This window comes from Arvicola amphibius, chromosome 3, assembly GCF_903992535.2.
Source record: "Arvicola amphibius chromosome 3, mArvAmp1.2, whole genome shotgun sequence".
Classification (NCBI taxonomy): domain Eukaryota; kingdom Metazoa; phylum Chordata; class Mammalia; order Rodentia; family Cricetidae; genus Arvicola; species Arvicola amphibius.
The window spans coordinates 34,406,555-34,422,589 of NC_052049.1; the positions used below are offsets into that span (position 1 = coordinate 34,406,555).

Consider the following 16,035-nt stretch of genomic DNA (forward strand, 5'->3'; position numbering starts at 1 on the left):
CTGGAGATTGCTCGGATAAAGCAGGTTTGGTGGTGGTGGTGTGCTGCCTAAAGGCAGAACCGGCCAGGCTAGGGTGGGTGAGTCCTGGCAGCTGGAGACTCTTTCAGAGAGGTTTTAGCTGGAAAATCCCACACTCGCTCAGAGGCTGGGGAAAAAAAGAAAAAAAGGCCTAGCCCCATGTAAAACCCTAGCCTGTGTGGTGGCTAAAAAGCCACAGACAAATGGCTTTTTGGGGCTTTTTTGTGTGAATTCATGCCCTAAATGTTGGGCCCCAGATGTAGCACAAGTAATAAAAACAGAGACAGATACTGGGTTCAGCCTGAAGAGCAGAGAAGCAAAGCAGCTAAGCCACTAGAGAGCTCTTCCCTACGAAATCTTCAGACTGAAAGAGAGCGAGTACCTGTCTCATTCTACCTTATATTCGTCTCGAGTGCTGGGATTAAAAGTGTACACCACCACTGCCCAGCCTCTATGGCTGACTAGAGTGGCTACTGGGATTAAAATTGGCTGACTAGTCTGGTTGCTGTGTACTGATCTTCAGGCAGGATTTATTTATTAAAACACAAATAATATACCACTATGAGGTCCAAGAACAACTTGAAAGAGTTGCTTCTCTTCCCTCTGCCATTTGTATTCTAGGATCATACTCGGGTACTCAGGCCATCATGCTTGGTGGCAAGCACCTTTGCCTCTCTGCCATCTTGCCAGTCTATCATCTAATGTTTTAAGAATAATACATACTGTTTTAAAGCAACTTAATATATTTTTAAATTTCATATATACACTCTCAAAGGTTCTTCAGGTGAGGTATGTAAACATTGTCTAATGAAAATTTTTCAATGTTTCAAACCAAAAAATTCACAGCATACAGATGAAAATTCAATGTATTTCTTTTTATATAAAACTACTGGAGAGATTAATCAACCCATTTAAAGACACTTTTCCAGCCTGTCGTTGGTGGATCATGCCTTTAATTGCAGCACTTGGGAGGCAGAGGCAGGCGGATCTCTGTGAGTTCGAGGCCAGCCTGTTCTACAAGAGCTAGTTCCAGGACAGATTCTAAAGCTACAGAGAAACCCTGGAAACCCTTGAAAGAAGAAGGGGGGGGGGGGAAGACACTTTTACATTCTTATGGCTATAAACATTAATCCAAAGTAACACTGTTTTATTTGATTGGCACATATTTGTAACTTGATAAAAAACACATTCAAATAGAATAAAAGTCTTTGCTTACCAGTTTTGGAGGTCTGCATGAGACATGCAGCAGATTGACCAGTCAGTGTAGGCACACATCTCCACCACAGGTCTGTACCTATCCTTCAGCCTGTACACTCAAGCACAAGAACACCCCTTACTCCACTTTATAGTTTTAATTTTGCCATTAATTTTGTGACCTGTTTTTATAGTCTGGCCATTTGATGATCCCAGTAAACAAATGAAAAGTTTATGGTAATCTGTTCTATTGGGTAAAAAAACAAGAGACTCTGGCTAGGTAATCTTTGCTGTTTTGAGTTCAAATAAATTAAGAATTTGGAGTTTCTGAACAGAAAATAACTCTTTGATAGGAACTAGCAAAGCTTTACAATTGGGTGCTTATTATCTGTCTGGAATTTAAGAACTGAGACCATAAATGCTATATGACTAGCTCCACCAGCATCTCTCTAATTCAGAGAAGCCTTTCTTTCCTTCTCCTGTGTGAAGTGTTAATGAAAGAACTGCACCTTATCCTGATGAGAAAGTATTCATGATGGTATAAAAAGCAGAATTTATAGGTCAGAGCCAAATTACAGTTTTTGGAGTATCTCTCACCCCCTTAATAATCATTGCTTGTCCACCTGGGTCTGACATAACATCTTGTGACTAACAGATGAACAGACAGCAGAGAGCATCTGAGGCCTACGGGACCTGAGGAGAGCCCTCTGTTAGCCTGCCTACTGAATTCCCCACCAATGAAAGGTGATTCGATCAAAAACTTTGTTCTCTCACTGTAAACTTCACAGTTAGCAAACTGAAACATGCATTTTCAGTAGACTTAATTTGTATTCCCTTTTCTTGGTCACTCATATTTGGCTTGTAAATGAAATGAACACATACATTAAAGAATTTATTTCACTCATGAGATACAAGAAGCCTAGCAGGTGTTACAGACAGCTCGAAAAAGCAAGTCAAGTCTGTAAACAGGGCACAGTGACGACACTATCAAAATGGCAACTCTATGGTCAGGAGAAAGTTTTTTATTGTGAATAAGGGAGAAAGAATATCCAAAGACATCTAGAAGAGTCCAGCAGAGAGAGAAAGAAGAAAAAGAAGCAGACTGGACATGTCCAGGGCGATCTGCGAGAAAAGAGTAGCAGAGACTAGCAAGAGAGAATAATAGGGGCAGGGGGAGAAACCTCATTATAAAGAGAGTGGGAAGTAAGTTGTAGTCTGCAACAGCCTGTGAGTTGGCAAAGGGGAGGAGTAGAGGACCAGGAGTAGAAGGGCCAGGAGGATAACACAGGCTTTGAGACGCATAACAAGTGTATGTGAATAGGGGTCTGAGGAGTCTGGAAGCTAGCATTGGCTTTGCTGTGCACCATAGGTTCATGTCAATAGAAAGCCACAGGAAGGGGAGATAGGGAAGTGGCTCCTCCTGACAGACAGAAACCTGGGTCATAGGTTCCTGTGGAGTGCTGGAAGTGTCCAATTGCAATCCTCCTGTAGTCTTGTTTGAGCTGAGCCAAGATTGTCATATTGGACGAAGTCGGTGGATTTGCCCTTTTGGGGTGCTTATGGTTTTTGGGGGGGTGTTATTGTTGTTTTTGGTTTTAAGACCTAACAAAGATAACATGAATTTAAACGAAGTAAAGGAATGTTGAGATAAATTTCAAATAGATGTAAAATTGGTATTTCTAGAAAAAGGTCAGTGAGTAAAGGTCAGCAGATGGGAGATAGGACAGAATTTATGTGCCTGTCAACGGTAGCCATTCACTTTACTGGTGATCATCACGTTCTCTGATACTGAACAGTTCTAGGAAAATAGAGACGAGTTCCTCCAAGCCTCTGATGAACTGCTTTCATCAGTTGACCAACACTAGTCTGTTGTATGTACTGCCTAGAGATACTTTCCACTGAACTTGTAAACAGCAGCATGTGAACTCATACCTGAACAGAGGTTATCCAGTACCCATCTTGTCACATCATAATCTTCTAGCACCATGCCTAGGAACTATTGGAGTCAGTGAAATGTGGCTCTAAGTAGACATTGAAGAAGACACTTAAGCGTCCAAGGGCTGAACCAAGAAGGCAGCAAGAGTACTTTGCTTGAGCTTGGCCAGGAGGCCACATAAAGTCGTTCCCCTTCTGTGCACACCATAGCTGACTGCAGAAGGATGAGTGTATTGAGCTGGGGGCTACAGATGAGTTTTTATGAGTAAGTCAATTAACGAGTTAGTATTATTTGTACCAAGAGCCTATGGAAGATTTCCTCCTACTTAGCTCTTTCTTCCTAATCCCTGGTTGAGAGATTTCAGGGGGCTGAGAAAGGCAATGAGAAAGGTAGATGAAAATAAGGGAGAAGGGTTAGTCCTAGACCGCCCCCCCCAAACTCTGGAATCATTTGTTTTATGGTAGGATTCTCTGGTGGTTTGGTGGGGTTCCTAGTATATAACAAGTTAAGCAGGATTCTGGTAATGCCTGTAAATAGCTCATGCTCCATACTAATTACTTCAAAATTTCTTGATTTTTAGATTTTTAGATATTTGCATGTTTCGTCTCAAGGAATTTTTTTTGAAAGGTGTTCTAAATTTCTAACTGGTTTTCAACTGTACTTTTGAAACACAAAAGCCACAGTTATGGTTGATCTCTAATCTGTATGACAGTGTATTAGTGAAAAATACATTTAGCGAGACCATTGACTGTTGCATCAGAGGGGTGGTGGTATTGAAAGGTATCACAGTTCTAGCAGGTATAGGGTGTTTGTTACTCTAATGAATCTTTGGGTGCTGTGCACCTTTATTTGCTGCTGACCACATGTGTCCTTTCACAGGGTGGCTGTCCCAGCCCTTTATCCACAACCTTAATCATTTCCATAGTATTTCCTAAGACATTTTCTAAAATACTTACAATCATTTCAAAGTGGGATTTTTGAATTGAAAGTCCTGATTAGTTGTCTACCTTTCCTCACCTCAAACGCTAGGTGTCTGCTTAGCCTTCCACTAGGTGTTATATACCAGCTTAGAGTCCAGGAAAGCAGCTTGAAGCCTTAAATATTTACCCTTGTGCCTCCTGTACTGTCTCAGATCCGTTTGTTCGGATCTCCCAAGGTATAGCAGTATCTTCCAGTTGTGTGTCACATTATATGGTGTTTGCTTGTTTCAGCAAAAATTATTAAACTGTTCGCTTCCATCCTAATTAACATCAGGTTTGTGGTTGTGTTCTCAAAGGTTCTAGAAGAACCTTTTGCAGGACTGGAATTGGGGTTTCTACAGTAAAATTTGTCATAAACGGTAAAAGAACAAATGAATGTTTCTCTGTATTTTTTTATTACTGAGCCATAAATGAAATGGTTCTGTAAATCAAAATGAATGGATTTTTCTTTATCTCATATGAAAGTCATAACTATTGTGGTCTGGTTTGTTTTCAAGGGCATGTGTGCGTGCATACATGGTATATATGTGCGTGTGTGAAAAGATTGCATCAATCATTGCGTCGGAAATAGAACAATCCAGACACAGTGTAGATCTATAAAATACGATGGCCTGCTTTTAGAAAAAAAAATTGTTATTGGACATTAAAGATCACATTTTAAGTTTCCTAAGCATTTGCCAGATGTACTTCTCTAATACTATAGCTTAAAGTCCAAAATATTTTTGTGAAAGCATTCTAGCGTGTGAAACAGCAGTCAGCTTCTCATCATGTAGGTGCTGGTGGGTGGATTTGTGGCTAATCTGTGCCATATGGCTGCTCTCCTCAGTGGGAAGTGATGGCAGTCCCAGGAGCTTTACTCCATCCCTGGGCAGCTGCCTTGGACTCAGTTGCTTTGATCTTGTTGTAGCACAGCTGGAAAAAGCAGGGCCTGGTTTTGAGTGACCTAATAAGACAACATATGGGACCATTGTCGTAGACTGCACCTTCGTTTTATATAGGCATTCTTCAGACAATGTACTGTTTCATCTAAAATACAAGTTTAAAGTTTTTCTTTTTGTTTTTTTAAAAGAACTTAAAGTTGAAAAAATAGAAATTTGGATATTGTGAATATTTGACTGAATCTGTGCTCTGTTTCATATAAAATTCTTCCTTTGTAGCGGCAAATTTCAGATGAGAAGTAAAAATAAAGGAGTGTATATAATTCCCATAGCGTGCCCATTGCTAAGTACAGGGTCCATGTCTTCTCAAGTGTTGTTCTTGGAGCTTCCTCTTACTAGTGTCCCAGAACGGAGCAGAAATGTCTGCTGGTGAATGAAAATCCAAGGTTCCATGGTCTTCCTTTACTTCACTGTCTGTGTGATTGCTGTCAGCCCGCCTCATAACCCCATTGCTTTCCATCAGACAAATGCAGTCGCCTGTTCAGCGTTAAGAACAAAGCTGTTTTCCACAAAAAACATAAGGGGAGTTTGTCCTATGTAGCCTAACGGTCATGCAATGGGGGAAGCAGTCATAGAGGTCTCTTCTGAACTGTGTCACCATTGATAACTATAAATGAAACTAAACCTATAACTATAAAGGAAAAACTAAACCTGGTCCAACTTTTCTACTCTTCTCTCATGGCACTGGCCCTGACAGCATTCTGAAAGTCTGTGACCAGACAGATAAGTAGAAGAGCTGCACTCCGGCTCTGATGGAGGTGTGCAGTGGACTTTGTCCATACATTCCCACTTCTTCATTTCCTGTAGGACACCATTCTTAAACTGGAAGTCTGGCTAGCCAGTCAGTAGGTGGTGATAAAGCATGTTTCTTACCCACCATTCGGCATTAAATAAATAAATAAATAAATAAATAAATAAATAAATAAATAAATAAATAAATCATAGAATTCCTGAGGAACTTAACCAATGACTGCCATAACAAGACATAGACTCAACATTAGAAAACTTCTTGGTTCTTCCTCCATAGTTGGAACAAGGTGGAGTGAGCACTGTGGGCACATAGACTTCATTTTCAGGAATTCTTAAAAGTCTTGTAAAAATACTTCTTAAATGAAAAAAAAGTATACAATTAGGTTGAAAGGGAGTGGGTAAAGCAAAAAACAGTAACTACAATATATATGTGTATATATATTTTATTTATTTTATGTGTCTGAATGCTCTATTTTATGTGTCTGAATGTTCTATCTGCATGTACACCATCATTCCAGAAGAGGGTATCAGATCCCACTGTAGGTGGTTATGAACCACCAAACAGTTGCTGGGAATCAAACTCCAACCCTACAAGATATATTTTTAAAAATTTAGTTTTGCATGTAAGGTGGACAGTGTATGGCTTTAAACTCAACCTATTTTTCCATGTGCTTTTTTGTAAATAGGTATATTTAGTTTGTATATAAATAAACTATAACCAATTACATATAACTTTTTTTTGAGACAGGGTTTCTCTGTGTAGCCCTGGCTGTCCTGCAACTAGCTCTGTAGACCAGGCAGGCCTTGAACTCACAGAGATCTGCCTCCCCAGTGCTGGGATTAAAGGTGTGCACCACCACCACCCAGTATATATAATTATATGTATACTTTATTATGTATAATGCCTGTCCCATAAGCCAAGTAACTTACAAACTCAGTCTACCAGTTGTGCCCTCGCTTCAGGGCATAAGTAGCTACTTTTTCTTCACCTGAAACCTTCCTCAGAGAGGATCACCTGGTGCACTCCCAGACCTCCTCCAGGTCTTAATGTTGCCTTCTCCAGGAAGGAAGGAGGGCTTGCCCTTCTAGAAGTCATTAGTTGGCATGTAGTTTCATTCAGGTAGTGCCTGTTTTAGCACCTTGATTACTATGCATTTGTTATTAATTTTTCTTCCCTAAGAAGAAAATTAAGAAGCTTAGGGGGTTTTGTTTTGTTCTATTCCTTTGTTTACACCCAGTCTCTAAAAATAGTCCTTCACATATAATAAGCTATCAGTAATTTAAACAAATAGAAAATGTTTAGTAAATATTTGTTGTATTTGCTTCATTAAATTGTATTTTACACTTATCAGCATTTGTCAATTGATGTGGAAAGTGCCTTACAAGTTTTCAGTCTTTGATCATGCTCAGACTACTCCATTAACTTACCTATCAATACTTAATAATTGACAGATATAATTGACTCAGTACAATAGAAATTTATTTACATGACTACTTTGAGTAGATCCATTCCTCATGGCAACCTTATGAAGTATATACTATCCTAATGTCTTTTAATAAATGTTTTGAAGTGAAAGTAACCATCTAATGTACTTTATTTTATGAGATCAGCTTCTCTTAAACTGTAGTGTTGTTTTCTTAAATAGGGAAGTACTCAAAACATTAACTCTGAGAGTAATGTTGAGCAGATGAATTAAATAGGTACTTTTATGTTTCTTTTCTTAACCACTTTATTGTGATGAGCTAACATACATCGCATAGCTAAATTAAGGCAGCCATTCAAACATCTGCCACATCCCAAACTCTAGACATCTCAGAGACCTGATAAACAGTGAGAAAGACTATTCTGAAGCCGGGGAGCTTCTCTCATAAACCCCTTTTCTGCCAGTTATATTGTATGCACTTACCTACTACCAAAAAAAAGAAAAGGAAAAAACTGTAACAGAGTTGATGCTAGTCTATTGCTGAATTTGCCTTTCTGATTTCCAATTTCCTTGTAGGTATTGAGCTTTGTTTGAATATTAAAAACCAGCAATAGGATGGTGGAGAATCAAGTAGTTTAACAGATTAAAGTATCATATTCAGTGCTACTGTTAGCCTCAAAGGAGGATACTTTGAACTTCACAAGTCATGTTTTAGGGCATAATTGATATTGGCCTGAGCGTTACTCATGTACTGTACCCATGAAGATATAGTAGAATTCTTTAGAATTTCTACAATCAAGAAGTCATTTGTTTAGATTATATAACATGCAATTTGGACATTTTATACATGATGATCATGAAATAGGCTTCAGGATGAGTTATTTGAAAAAGAGTCCAGAGAGAAAAAAATGTTGGGAAAGTGGATTTTATAAAGGAAAATAAAAGCTGTAAGAGTTGCTTAGCCTAAGGGAGCATAAGGGTAACAGTTTGTTCAAGGAGGATTGTTGATTTGATTTTTCCCTTCTTTGAAGGGAGAACTAAATGGGACTCAAAACAGAGATAGTCTTACAAAGAAGTCCCGTTTCCAAAGTTATTAAACACACACACACACACACACACACACACACACACACACACACAGGCATCTGGAGAGAAGACACAAACTCAGAAAAGAACATTTTTGACCAAAGGCTCAGTTAGGTTTGTCTTAAAATCTTCTGAAATTGAGAGTTTAAGTACAACTCTCAAGGCCCCACCAGATGTTCAGATCCAGCTGTATTATAATCAGGTCTCAAAATTTGTGTTGTTAGTCAATGATTTGAACTAATCATTTAACCATTAAACAAATATTGAAATTCAGTTTTTACTTTTGTTAGTAAGGGGACAGAACTTGATCCTTTTCCAGGGTTGGGGATATCTCTTTTTTTGATATGTTCCAGACCGTCATAAAGACACTAGGTCTTAGAGCAGTGAGGTGATTATTATATTATATTACTGAGTGGTTTTTGTAGTGGTTAAATTTGTCACATATTAAGCCATTATAGAAATCTAATTCTATATATTGCATAGCTATTGGTAATTAAGCAAGGAATTTTAAGTATGAGTAAATTTAAATCATAGGTTGCACCTTTACTTTGAAAGATGACAACCCGTCTTCAGGCAGTGCTTGGACTCCTGCGCAAAGGACTAAGAGGAAACAAATTACTAAATATTCATATTTCAGATGTGTTGACATTTATTCCTCTTCATAACTGAACATGAAATTATAAAAGTAAGGTTTTTTTTTTTGCTGTGTTTTTAAAGCATCCTCATTAATTCTGTTCCTTTGGGTTTGTTTTGGTTTTGTTTGTTTTTCCTTCTAGGATGGAGCTATGATGTGGAAGAGAAGAAGGTTCCAAAACCCAAGTCCAAGTCTTACGGTGCAAACTTTTCTTGGAACAAAAGAACAAGAGTGTCTACAAAATAGGTTGGCACTGGCTTGACTGTGAATAAAGTCAGCTGTGCACTATTTATAGTCCGTGGATAATGCACCTCTTAATCTCCTAATAAATGTGACCTTTAAACCACAGGTACACTTGGCAGTTTCTATTTTAAGTGTTTTTGATGTCTCACAGTGAACACATTAGAATTTCCTGCATAGAGAGATTTGAGGTGTTCATCCCTCTAGGAAATCATAGCACTTAGAATCTACTAAATTAAATGCCTGGAAACAACTGCCACCTAGGTGTTTTCTGGTTGCTTTTTATAGCCACTCCCAAATCAATTGTGTATAAACTCCAAGCCATCATTACTATACTGTCTGAGAGACTCTTGCTATGGGTAGAGTACATGATTATCCTGCAATCTGATCACCCTCAACTTAATTCCCTTATAGCAAACGTTCTCCTTTTCAGTTAGAACTTTGTATTTTTTCAGTGCTAATAAAAGTAAGTGGATTTGTCCATACTACATTCTGCCTAATGAAATCCGATGGTTGTGAGTACTTCCAGTGGAGATTTTATGTTCTTAGGAAATGAATATTCAAAACAAAATAAAACCAATAGTTTGGGGGCCTTTAGTGTTTTTAAAATGTAAGTAAATATATTTTGTTAGTCAGCAGCGTAGCCTAATTGATCACTCATGAAGCCATGCTCTCGTCATGCTCTAGAAATACCGTGGCTACCAACTCTCATAATCACTGTATCAGGGCGGCACTTAATGGTTCCTGTTTTGCAAAGAAGAGACACAAATCAAGACCTAACAAGGATTAAATAGTGGGCTCAGGGTAACAGTGGTCCCAGAGACTGAAGGTGACACTGGACTTGCCTGCTTCAAAACCGTGCACCATGTAGCTTATAGTAGCTACTGAAAAATGGGCGTTAGTAATAGCATGCTGTGTCTTTAGACTGTGAGTGTGTTCTTCAGGATGTAAGTTCACACTTTCTTCATTATTTCAATAAATACTTGTAACATTGCTCTAGCTCAACAAAATGAATCAGAATACAGTTTTGTTTTGTGAAGCATATTGACAATCCTTTAAAAACATGTGTATACATACTCCATTTCATTCTAAAAATATCCCTTTAATGAAACAGTCAAGGAATAGACACCGAGATTCTCTCTGCAAAATTGTTTCTAAAACTAGTAAGTTGAAACAGTATAAATGTCTACTCAAGGAAATTGAGGGGAGTGGAGAACTAGGGAACCACTGACATGAACATGATATATCTGGGCTCCAGAGATGGTTCAGCAGGTAATAGTGTCTGCTCCCAAGCCTGCTAACCTAAATTCAGTTTGATCCTTGGAGCCCAGCAGGAAGAGAGAACCAACTTCTGCAAGTTCTTCTTTGACCTTTACTAGCACTTGAGCACACAAAGTAGGTAAAATGTTAAAATAAAACAAGATGTGTCTATATGAATTTTTAGAAGGGACGCCAAGGTACATTTGTTGGAAAACCAAAATTCACCCACGTTCCAGAACCAGGTGCTCCCTAGCCTGCCTTCAGTGACCCAGCACAAGTGGCCATGTCATTACCAGCCAATCAAATGTGACACATTTTCACTACTGCCATGAGTCATATATTCCCCCTATGTGTGTGTGCTAAGCCCAAACCTTCATCACGGCCCGTTCTTTCTTCCATCCTCATTCAGGGGAAGCCCCCCCAATAAATCTCTTGAGTGAGATCCTCTGCATGGTGTGACTTTGTGGTATTCCTTGGCCCTCTGCTGTTTTTTTTTTTTAAAAACAAAACTAACATTTTTTGGTGCCAAGACTTGGTAGAATATCCTAGTGCCTGCACTTCCCTTTGGGGGGACTAAGCTCCACTGGGACTCTCTCTCTTATCTCCAGTCCACCTGCACAGACCCAACTGTCCAACAGCACCCAAGATCCCAGTATTATTCAGGACTTGACAGCTCCTGCCAGTGATTGGGGAAATGGAGAGAGATTCCCTATGTGCAAGCTTTTTTTACCTTTATTCCAAGCCTTCCCTCTATCCTTCCTGTTCCTCAAACTTGTCTCCTTCTGCACAAGATGATTCCTCCCCTGCTCTTGATCCTGCTTATGAGGCCTCCTCCCTCTTACCAGCATCAACCCACAGCTCCTTTTCTTTTTCCAGCTCCTTCGGTCTCTTTTTCTCCCTCTCCAGCAGCAGGCTGCCCTAACCATCCCATACTAGCACCCCCTTTCAGTCCCCCTGCTACTTACTCCTGCTCCACTGTGGGACTCCTTCTACCTCTCCTAACCTGACTTAACCTGGCCCCCATTCTCCCATTGCAGGAGACTGCCAGGGTAAACCTGGTCAGGGTATGTAGATAGAAGTTTCTGTCCTGCCTGTCCCTCAGCCATTCAGTCCCAAACACAGAGGCTTATAGTAATTATAAATTGTTTGACCTTTTGCTCAGACTTATTACCATCTAGCTCTTACAACTTAATCCATAATTTTTATCTATGCTTAGCCACATGGCTTAGAACCTTTTCTCAGTAAGGTATTCTCATCTTGCTTCCTCTGCGTCTGACTGGCAGATGCATCTGGCATCTCTGCCTCTCCTCTTCCCAGAATTCTCCTATTCTGGTTGCCCTGCCTCTACTTCCTGCCTGGCTACTGGTCAGTCAGCATTTTATTAAACCAATACAAGGCCGGGCGGTGGTGGCACACGCCTTTAATCCCAGCACTTGGGAGGCAGAGGCAGGCAGATCTCTGAGTTTGAGGCCAGCCTGGTCTACAAGAGCTAGTTCCAGGACAGGCTCTAGAAACTATAGGGAAACCCTGTCTCGAAAAACAAAAAAAAAAAAAAAAAAAAAAAAAATTAAACCAATACAAGTAGCAAATCTTTACCGCATAGAAGACCATTATCCCACGGCAAAGGTACATGTCCCTTTTCACTAAGTGAACTCTCTCAGATAGAAAAAGAACTGAGAACTCATTCCTCTAACTTCTCTACTTTCATTTAAAAAAATCCAATATATCACTGAATCCTATAATCTCACCTTCCATTACATATATATGATTCTAACTATCAACCTACTTCCTGAAGAGCACAAGCAAGTTTGGGAACAGGCTAGAGCACTTGCAGATGAAATCCACCAAACTAATGCAGCATACACATCCAGTCGGGATTGCCAATGGAACTACAATACCCCAGGAGGCTGGTCCCCTTAAGGCTGCCTTCAAACCAGTAAGCTATGAGAAACTCCAAGAGATCGTCCTGCACAAATAAGAAAGCCTGAGTTCCTAGAATGCTCACAAACCTCCTCTTAGAGTGTACCAGTCTAGGCTCCCAAAACCCAGAGGGTAAACAACTCATCACCTCTTTCTTTCCCCAGTTTCCTTAACATTAAGGTCAAGTTTAAGCATCTGGAGAGAGGACCCATAAACCCACAGGCAGAAGTCTTAGCACTGGCCTTTAAGGTGTACCAGGGGAGAGATGAGAAGGCTTGTAAACAGAAATACCAAACGCTGCCCAAGGCCATTCAACCAGCTTCCGTATCTGCCACCAAGTCCCTGCCTCCAACGTAGTCAGAAGGTCACTGCACTCGGACCTGCCCTAACCTCCACAGGCCATCTCAACAATGTCCAAAGTGCCATCAAGAGCGACATTGGACTGTTGACTGCCCAGTGTCCTTCAAGACATGGGGACATCAGACTTAGGCCACCCTTCAGCCAACCTTTTAGGTCTAGCCATAGGTGATTGAGGGGGCTCTGGGATCCCTTGACCTGACCAACTGTCATCTCTGACAGAGAGCCCTGGATAGTTGTTACAGTATCAGGGCAGTCCGTCCTTCTTCCTCCTGGACACCAGAACCACTTACTTTGTCCTGGAGTTTTGTGTACCCACTTCTCTGATTCCCCTATTGTTGGGGTAGAAGACAGTCTTACAACCTCCCCAGACCCCATCACTCAATTGAATTTTCCAGAGTGTTCCTCTCATTCCTTCCTGGTGGTGTCAACCTGTCATCTCCTTACTAGGAAGGGATCTTCTAGTCAAAGTGGGAGCCTTTATTTTCTTTGCTCCCCATTTGCTTGACCCCAAGCTCACCAGTAGCCTCCCCTCCTAGCCACCCAACCTACTGGTTCCAACACACTTCATTTGCCACCCTCCCAGGTGGACCACCAGGTCTGAGGTTGCCAAGCACCATTCCCTCAGTTACAAGACCCTACCCAGTGCACCCAAGCCCAATGCCTGCTTTCACTCCAGAGCCTCAGGGGACTGAAACCTGTCATCTCTGACCTCCAAAGAAAAGAAAAATCTACTTCATCCCACATCATTCCCCTTTGGCACCCCTATACTTGCCGTTAAAAAGTCCAATAGTGCCTACCGCCTGGTTCAAGATCTCCATCTCTTCAATTCTGCAGTGGTCCCCCTTCCACCCGTACACACTCGTTTCCATTATCCCCTCAGGTGCCTCCCATTTCTCAGCTGTTTACCTCAAGGATGCTTTTACTGTCCCCCCTTCACATACAGTCACAAACCACCTTTGCTTTCACGTGGACTGACCCTCTGAGACTCCTGGATCCCCTCCTTTTGCATGCTTGCCCACCCTCTATATAAGGCAGCCCATGAACCCCTCCTCACACTCACACCCATTAGCAAGCCCTTTCAGAAGCTCCCGCAGGCCCTTCTTTAGGCCCCAACACTACACCTTCTAACCTAACCCATCCCTTTTCCCTCTATATACAGAAAAGGAGAACTGTGCCCTCAGAGTCCTAGGCCACCAACTGTGTGGCCTCCCTTTGCACCTGTAGAATACCTGTCAAAGAAATTAGGCCTTCTCACCTAGGGACAGGCACCCCGCATATGTACTTCAGCAGCTCCTCATTCGCAGACCCAAACAACCAACCTGTGGATCACCCACCACTATCTTGTCCCACAACCTGTTCCACCTGCTTATGCATAAAGGCTCACAAACTCTACCTTGGTCCCAGGTTCCTTCTCTCCAGTTGGCATTAGTAGAAGATGCCACACTTAACTTTCCTATCATGCCCATCCGGAAGAGCCCACTGTGAGGAAGTGGCCTGACCAGCTCGACAGCCATTCAGGCCCAGATCTAGCACTTTGTGTAGGTCAACAGCTACTCCACCTATGAGCTGAGGAACCTCAAGGAGGTACCAGTGCTGTAGAACCGGATTCGAGAACACACCATTGCCACCAAAGAAGAAAACCTAAAGCACAACCGTCCCTGCGATGGTCTGTTCCTTCTAGTTCTTCAGAGACTAGAGGTCAACCAGACCAGAGGCTCGTGGCCATGAATATTTGCATGGGGAGCTGTGTGGGCAACACAAATAGACTGAGTGATGTGCTGCAGCTTCCAGTGCCACTGTGATGAATGAATGCAGGGGTGGGGAGGATGGAGGAACAGAGCCATGGAGAGAGGCCATGTGGATGTCCATGGCCTGTACTGCCTGAGGCCATGTTCATGGCTGCTGAGATCCATGTTTGGTTCTGTGGTCCTGCCAGGACCCATGTTGATGTCAATGGCGGTCCTTGTTACCACTGAAGGCCATGTTGATGTCTGTGGCCCCTGTTAACGCTGTTGGGGGGCATTGCTGGGTCTGTGATCCTGCTGCAGTTGGGGGCTGTGTTGATGTCCATGACCTGTGGTACCACCTAAAACCATATGGATGCCCATTGGCCAGACTACCACTGGGGGCTTTGTGGGTATCTGTGGCCTACACTGCCACTGGAGACTACACTGAGGTCCATGGCACATGTTGTTGACACTGGAGGCCAGGTGGATGTCCATGAGCTATGCTCCTGCTGACTGTAAAGGGCAAGGAAACTTCTGTAGTATCAATGACTGCAGACTCACAATGAAAGACATAGGAAACCTCCACCCCCACTCCCACCCCCACCGAAAGTAACAACCTAGACAGGAAGCCATTGAAGAGAACTCCTAATTGTAATACAGAAGCTGAAGTGTAACTCTCCAAAATAGATGGCCTGCTGGGGTGGTGGGGAGGACTCACGTTTCTTTAAGGGGCAGGCCCCCAAGAGTTAGTTTGATCATGCTCCAGTGACCATATGAACAAAAGAAATTGGACTATATTCTCTCTCTCTTTCTCTCTCTCTCTCTCTCTCTCTCTCTCTCTCTCTCTCTCTCTCTCTCTCTCTCTCTCTCTGTCTGTCTTTTCTGGGGGGAGGACTTGGATGCAAGGGTAATGGGTGTGTGATATGTGAACTCAAATAATCAATAAAAATGCTTTTTTGTAAAATTTAAAAAAAAAAAAAAAACCTTGTCAAACTCTCACAAGGACTTTATCTTGATTGGGTAAAGCTCCTACCTCTGGCCTTTCTCAGACTTCAGGCTCTCCCCAACCAACCTCCTTCCATCTCACTATTTGAGCTCATGCACAGACAACCCATTCTGACCCCTCTCTAACCCAAACCTTCACCTCCCCTACTCACCTCCTTACTCTATCATCTCCACTCCCTCTATGGGTTTTGTTTGTTCTTTTGTTTTTTTGTTTTTCGAGATAGGGTTTCTCCATAGAATTTCTCTATGTAATAGCCCTGGCTGTCCTGTAGACCAGACTGACCTCCAATTTACAAAGATCTGCCTGCCTCTGCTTCCCAAAGTGCTGGGATTAAAGGCATGTGCCTCCACTGCCCAGCTCCTCTATGGAACTTTACTGACCACTACCTACCTGGTCATACGCCAACCCGTCTGTCCCCAATCAACATCGTGGATCAGGTACTTCTCTACCCTCCAGACCAACATCCCTTGTCCTTTCCCCTAAGTGGCAGGACCCCTTTAAGGTAATTCTTGTAACCTCCCCTCATAGTTGCCAAGCTTGAGGGCCTTCCTCATTGGATTCA

General features: G+C 41.8%; 1 protein-coding gene across 1 annotated transcript in view; it reads left to right on the plus strand.

The window, feature by feature from the left end:
• The window catches only part of Ndufs4 (NADH:ubiquinone oxidoreductase subunit S4), a 103,525-nt gene extending 94,217 nt beyond the window's left edge, over window positions 1-9,308 (plus strand). The window contains exon 5 of the mRNA XM_038323412.2: window positions 9,103-9,308. Coding sequence (XP_038179340.1) covers window positions 9,103-9,206 — 104 coding nt within the window. The 3' untranslated portion in view covers window positions 9,207-9,308. The remainder of the gene's footprint in view (window positions 1-9,102) is intronic.
• Window positions 9,309-16,035: the final 6,727 nt, after the last annotated feature.